Source organism: Rhagoletis pomonella, unplaced genomic scaffold (genome assembly GCF_013731165.1).
Source record: "Rhagoletis pomonella isolate Grant_MI unplaced genomic scaffold, Rhpom_1.0 Rhpom_scaffold_00007, whole genome shotgun sequence".
In the NCBI taxonomy this organism is placed as follows: domain Eukaryota; kingdom Metazoa; phylum Arthropoda; class Insecta; order Diptera; family Tephritidae; genus Rhagoletis; species Rhagoletis pomonella.
In genome coordinates, this window is record NW_023458561.1 from 23518865 (window position 1) to 23526543 (window position 7679).

Here is a 7679-nt window from a genome sequence, read left to right on the forward strand (position 1 = left end):
TTTTTTTTTATTATATTAATTTTAGACATTCTTAGTTCAAAACTAACCTCAATGGCTGCAACAACCAGACCCGCGTATTTAATAATATCGCTATTCTTGTCCCAGAAATCAACGAATGCCTGTTTGCAACCACGACGATAAACATTCTCAATGCGACAGCTGTTGTCCTTACAGCAGGAAGGTGGATAGTAACCTTGGAATGAATAGTCCACATAGGAGTTTTTACCGCAGCATTCCATCTAAAATTACAAGAAAAAAGTTAATAAGAAATCTAAAATAAAATCATAAATCTATAAACCAGATAAATATACTTACACTAATTTGTATGGCGTCCATGTAGTCTGCCTTACGTGTACGACGCGCCCATGCCTTTTCAACAACATCGCCCATCATTACCAGATATCTATCCTTTTGTACCCACATGTATATAACCAATGCCAGTTGGCCGATCATCAGCACGAAGAGAAGTACAGAATACTGTAAAGAATTTTATATGATTTTTAGTCTTTAATATACTCTTATCAAATACATATGGATATATGCACGTTAGGGTGCATCACTCTTCATACAAAAAATCGGTATTGTTTTTCTATCGGAAATATAAAATTTATTTTAGTTTAAGACTTGCGACCAAATATTTAAAAAAAATTTACGATTTACTGGACCTATTTGAAAATAAATATTTGAAAAAAATCTAGTTTTTATAAATAAAATCACTTTTTTAAACGGAATGCGATTTTTCCAAATATTTTGGAGGAAGTCTTAAAATATAAAAAAAAAAATACAATTCCAGTGGAGACCGCGCAACATTTTTTGTGATGCATCCTAATATACATATATACATATACGTTTTTAATTAAAAATGTATTTATAAATAATGTTCCTTTTTACCGTCATCGACATGCAGTACGATTCGCGTATCGCTCCACAACATCCAAAGAAGGAGATCAACAATATCACCGAACCCAAAACGATCATTGTAATGGGCACTTGTTGGGTTTGTACTGCCTCGGCTATGTCATCGATATTGTGTATGTTGCTGAAGAGCAGGATACCAAAGACGATGAGCAATATGCCACATATCTACATGGAAACAAAAATTTATGGTTAAAATAAAATTGGAATGGATAGGTTTTTAAGTAACTTATTGGAAATAAATAATTATTTGTATTTCACTTCACAGAGCTTATATATGCCTACATATGTAGATACTTATATATACTCAGCTTAATTTCTTATCAATTAAGTATTAAAAAATAATCCTATGTATTAGTTCTTAGTTCTTAATTAGATCTGCCTCATTGTTTAATACAGTGTGACCAAGTTAGCTGTTTTTGAAGCTATATTTAGCATTTATTATGAGGCATTTATTCATCGTGGCTTTATTCTACAACAAAACACTCTAATGGTGACGAGTACTATAAGGGGCGGTTTTTCAATGTCTGGTTATCGCTATTTCCCGGTTAAACACCATTATCGACGTTTTTGACATCACGCATATAACATGTGATCGATAAAGCAGTCGTTGTATTTAACCGAAGCTTCTACCTCTGATTTGTACTAGTCAGACATTGAACAACCGGCCCTAAGGTTATACAAAAGGAAGGGCAAGTACATATTTATTTCGAACAGGTCGGGTTTGAACGCAGAATTTTTCCTATCAGATGCTGGAGATGAATTTCGACCACAAATTTGACGTCGTTTTCTCTATCAGAAGTAATTGGCAATCTATAATCTTTCAATGCGATGTTGGTGATATCGATAGCCACTAATGCATTAAAAATGAAATTAAAAGTAGGGCCTGAAGTCTTCTCTCAACAAATTTCTGGTCACAAAGAGCTGTGATCTTTATTTTAAGGAGAAAAGCAGTGTGGAGCTCTTGTTTATTAAGGGCAGGTTGCTCAAAGTCTGGTTGACACTAATCCGTTAACGACACCGTGTTATATGCATTTAGTCGAAAACGTCGATAACGATGTTAACCGATGATTAGTGTCAACCAGGCTTTGAGCAACCGGCCCTAAATGGGCGAATACTCTACCTAGCGTATGAGTCTTTGATACTAAGCTTGTAATTGACCTCTCTCGACGTAGCGAACAGGTGATGCATTCCGCCAACGGCTACTTTGGTTTTGCCGATTTTACATTTCTCTTGTAAAAGCTAACGACGCCTCAAAAGAACCTTTCACACGTAGCAATGCGATGTATTTCGAAAGGGCTGTCAAATTGAGAAATTTCAGAAAGCAGTTGTATGAGCAGTCACAGCTGCATGTAAAATATCTTTCGAAAGAGGTTTTCTTTTTATTTCCGAAAGGCGAATTGCAGCACGGGCAAGTTGAAATATATTTCCGAAATCGATTTGAGCGCTCTCAGTAGCAGTCACATCTTGCAACTTTTATTTCTGAAATTGATTTCCGAAATGTGACAGAGAGGCCTTTTTGGCTGTTCCCACATCGAAATAATATTTCTCTTTCTCAATTTGACAGCGAACTACGTGGAAAAATTGGAAATATTGTCACGTCTGATACGCTCTTAAAACTTTAAATGCACTGAAATTCGCTAATACTTTTCACATTTTCTTAATTAATTGTTATTACAAATAATATATTTGTTTGCAATTTAAAGCAATTAAAATACATTTCCTATCCAAAAATGGAGTATTTAGATAATTGGCTCTTTCGCCATTTTCTTGTTTCCTCCTCGTCGGCTTTGTTCACTTTTACACCAGAAATGACATCGCCGCCCGGAATGCGCAACCTTGAGTTTTATCATTCTAGGTTGACTCTGAGAACATTTAAGTATTTAAGCACCACTGGAGGAAATGAGTGGAGTTAGCTCAGCGTTTTCAATTCGAAGTATGCGTAGTTACAGTTCACTCTCGGGAGAGATAGGCTAACCAAGCAAGCTAACCTTTGCGACTCTTAAACCGCAATCCTACATTACAAAATAGCAAGGTCGTGCTGTTGTTACGGGTATCGAAGGCGTTCCAAAAATCTAAGACACAACTGTCAGTGTTTTGAACGGTTATTGGCCGATAGAAATTCATGCCGTGAGGATCAATAATTACCTCAGCACGAGAACCTTGGAACCCATTTGGCGCCTCTCAAAACTCCTGGTGTTCACCTAAACGCGTAAATAGCTTGTAGCCGCGTAAGCCTCGTAAATAAATCCATAAAAAAATCTAGTAAGTTTACGAGGTTTACGTGTATACGAGGCATTTACGCGTTTAGATGATTTGCCTTAACAACTTTTACGCGGCAAATTTTAGACAAAGTTCAGCTCAAGCCACTTGTTGGGGTTTTACGAATCATATTTTTTATTTTTACTTGAACTTTTATTGTTATTGAAAGTAAAATGAAACGAACAACGCTCATTCCGAGCTGTTGTGCATTCTTAACGAGTTCTAGAATTTTCGTCGCATCATTATTAAATACGAATGTATGTAGTATGTTCACATGTAGATACAAATGTATTTACTCTACAAGTACCCTGCAGAAAATCTGACTAGCTCAGAACTAGCGTAGATCTAGTACTTTCGACGACAGTACTAGTTCTATCTCAATACACAAGCAATGCTTTCAGCTGTCCAGTTTTACACGGCGATGTCATTGGCGGTGGCAATTGCCGCCCAGTGCATAACTTTGCAACTAGTTTTTAACCGGTTCTGTTTTGGACAGCTTTTTTGAAGAAATCGTTTTTAAGATTCGATTTTTGGATATCTATTCCTTTTTTTTCTTTTACAGATTCCATGTTTATTACATATTTTATATAAAAAGAAATTATTGTAAGCGGCACGCAATAATTTAAATTATTAAATCTGAAAACTCACAACAGATATGAACTCGCGACCAACGATGCTTGAGTCGGCTTCTCGCTGAGCTACTTTCATATTGTACGAGAAGTGAGAATTTGTACACTTACTCCGCAAGTTTCCACTGACCCACTCTGCAGCCGTTTTGCACCAGTTCAGAGATAGTTCTGAAATATGTAGGTCGGAACTAGCGTTTTGCCAGACTGTCTCAAAATTTTACTGCACGGTACTTACTCTGCAGTGAAATCCCAAACTACTCAGGAAAAATAACAGTTTACAACTAGAATTTCCTGACAGAAACGGAACTAGTTCGAAAATGACCAGACCTGTACCAAGTACAAAACGATTTATTCATGCCATGTTTTATTTGACTTCGACAGTTTAATACAATAAAGTACACAAAATATTAAAACTTTTATTTGGGTATACTCAATTATACCAGACCTGCTAAATAATGATTAATATTCATAATGGCTATTCATTAAAGCATGTTTTTTTGGATAACCGGTTAATGATTCAATACCGATATTACTGATTAATAATTATTAATTATAATTAATTACTTAAAAAAATTTTATTAATTCATTAATTTTAATTACGTCATTTTTTTGTTATTTTTGATCATTTCAATTATTTTTTACTTTCTTTAATTACACGATAAATATAATTATTTGATTGATTTCTATTATCAATCAACAAGCCAAACTATATACAAAAATTAAGAATATTTAATAACTGCTTGAATTATTTATTTATTTTATTCTTATCCAAGTCTCAAATTTTAAACATTAATTATTACTTTTATAAATTTTTAAAAAGAACAGACTGAAATGTTCAAATTTAATGAATTCAATTTATTTTAATTAAAACTTTTATTTTTATTTTAGTTCCCTCAAATTCATTCATTTTATTTTTAACTAAAATGTTTTCTTTTGCATATTCAATATTATTAAAAAAGATAAAAATATAGTACTTATTGTAGCTGAAATCGTTTACTTTTAGTAACATTTAATGAAACTATCATTTAAATTTATGATCGAAAGTTCGGAATATTTAGGTATTTATTTTTGCTTTTAATTAATACTCAAATAAAAATTTGTGATATATTAAAGTGTACTTAATCAAAAGTTTTTATTGTATATTTATGAATTCATATTATTTTTTGACTCCCAAAGTAATGGTTTTGGTCCATAGTTGGACTAGTATTTTTTTGTCTATTTTGAACTAATATGAGACTGGTATATTTCTGACCGAAATCTGACAATTGCCATCTCGTAGGACATCCCCATGTTAAAAATACCAGTTGATTGCATGGAATAAAGATAGTTGGCTGACTAGTTGGGAATCCGGTTCATACTAGTTGTGAGGTAGTTTACAACTAGTTCATTTGACTACAGGGTACATATGTATTTGTTCCCCACCCATACTAGAAAACGTGACTAAAACCATAAGCGGTGGAACAACAAAACAGGCGTGACTAACTGGCAAAAATTAAGTAAACAAGTTTATAGAAATTTAATAAGGGGAATAGGAGCCAATTCAAATTCGTGATACGTAAAAGTTACAGCTCTAGCTTCTTAATTACGTAACAAAAAAGTTATAAAGCAAATTAGAAATTACTACGAGTATGATTTACTATATAACTTTGTTAAAGACGCTAATACATACATACATACGTACATATTTACTGCATATTCGTACATGTCTCTGGTTGCAATAGTATTTAATAGCTACTGAGTAAGAATAAGTGATTATGTATGTATGTATACAATTTAAGTATTTAGTTATAACGAATTTCATTTTGAAAACTAATTGTTGATTAATAAAACCGAACCCCTATAACGGCCTTGAAGTACATACAGACAAGCGCTAAGTAGACTATTTATGAGTATGTTTATACATACAGTTATTTTTTTAGGTAGGCATATAAAAATTATTTTTGCTCACAACATAATTGCTGCTTCCTTCAAATTATAAAAACCGTAAATTTTTTCCAAACTCAAATGCAATTAATTAAGTCATTGAGCGTTTTATTTATATAAAAGTAAGCGTACTACTTGTTAGCATTACCGAATTGTTCACAGATAAGTCATTCATTTTTATACCTGAGCGCACTTGTGCACAAGGGTATTATAACTTTGTTCACATAACGGTTATTTGTAACAGGCAAAACGAATCGAGATAGATATAGACAAATGTATACATAAATGATCAGAATGAAAAGAGAAATCGATTAAGCGGTTACTGTCTGTCCGTCCGTCCGTCCGTCTGTCCGTCCATCCATCCGTCTGTGCACATGATAACTCGAGTAAAAATTGTTATATCTTAACGAAACTGCACGTGCACTTCTTTCGGGCGTAGGACGGATGGTATTGTAAATGGGCAAAATCGGACAATACCCACGCCTACCTCGCATATAACGCATAGCATATTTTTTTTTTGTTTATTTCCAAAATCTTTTTTTAAAGCTATCTAAATCTTGAAAACTTTAGAAAGTATTTATATGCACTCCGGGGTATCCTGGTGCTATAACTATTACGACAATATCGACGACCAAGCACTGCGCCTGACCTGTTTAAATACTACATCTATAATTGGCATTATAAGTTGACTTGCGAGTTTACATTCGTAAATTCCTTAAAGTATAATAGACTTTGCTTATTGTTGAATTCCCATTGTCAGTTCAGGTAAGGTCGGTGTTGATAATAAACCCAAGGTTAGTTACGTTTGGCATAAATTTAATAGGTTTGCCACCAATGTGTAATGATGGAATAGCTGCTAGGTTAAGACGTTTCTTACAATGAGGTAAAACAAAACACTTGTCACAATTAAGACAAAGACCGATTCGCAGTGCCCAGGACCTAATAGGCATCAATTCTCTGTTGAAGATTGCACACAAATTTGCTGAATCCTCAAGAGAACCTGACATATATAGCTGGACGTCATCCGCATAGGCATGCATATTGGCGTGCATAGAAATCCGAAAAATGTCATTAACGAACAAACTAAATAATAGTGGTCCTAAGATTGACCCCTGTGTGATACCGGTGAACAATGGCCTTAGTGCATATATTTGAGATCCAACCAAACCCAAAGTAGTTTTTTAATTTAAAGCACAGTAGTTCATGGCTAACTTAATCAAAGGCTTAAGAGAAGTCGAGCAAGCATAGTAAAGTTAAGTGCTTCTTGGCGAACGCTATTCTAATATCATCGAGTATCTTTACCATTGCAGTAGAGCAGCTGTGATTGGGTCTGAATCCTGATTTAAATGGGCATATAAGGTTGAATTTACTGATGTGAGAGAGATTTGTTCAGACAACACAGATTCGAAAATTTTAGACAATGCCGGCAGTATACTGATGGGCCGGAAATCACTAGCTCTGGATGCGGATTTATTTTTGGCTACAGGAAGGACAGTGGCAATCTTTTCTTTGTGTGTGTTGGCAAAGTAATCAGTAAAATACCTTCACAAATCTAATCGGAATGTCATTTTCCCCTATTCGTTGGAGTTGCGGCTGGATTCTGTAACTGTGAGTTTTCAAGTGTACACTGAAAATTATGGGCACTCTGCACTTTGCGATTCAGGAAGTGCGAGGGTATTAACTGTCAAAATTGTGAATACCCAACAAGCATTTCAGTAAACGTTTTTAAAAATAACTTAAATTAAGTTTGCTATAATAAGCGTTAAATAAGCATTTTTAATATTAAGCTTATTAAAAGTTTTTCAAATAAACCTTTAATAAGTTTTGAGAGCGAATGTTTATAAATAACTTAACCTTATAAATGAAATGTAAATGCCAACGACATGAAGTAGTAAATATAAATTTTTTTCAATCGTAAGTGACGTGTTTACGTTTTTTAAAATATATTAT

The 7679-nt window shown here is 33.8% G+C and overlaps 1 protein-coding gene across 5 annotated transcripts in view; it reads right to left on the reverse strand.

Annotated features, from left to right (window-relative positions):
• The window catches only part of LOC118742473 (23 kDa integral membrane protein-like), a 36608-nt gene that overhangs the window by 2572 nt on the left and 26357 nt on the right, over positions 1 to 7679 (reverse strand). For all 5 annotated transcript variants that reach the window (XM_036474579.1, XM_036474578.1, XM_036474581.1 and 2 more), the window contains exons 3-5: positions 892 to 1083; positions 316 to 477; positions 48 to 239 (exon numbers count right to left, since the gene is read on the reverse strand). In XM_036474579.1, coding sequence (XP_036330472.1) covers positions 48 to 239; positions 316 to 477; positions 892 to 1083 — 546 coding nt within the window. The remainder of the gene's footprint in view (positions 1 to 47; positions 240 to 315; positions 478 to 891; positions 1084 to 7679) is intronic.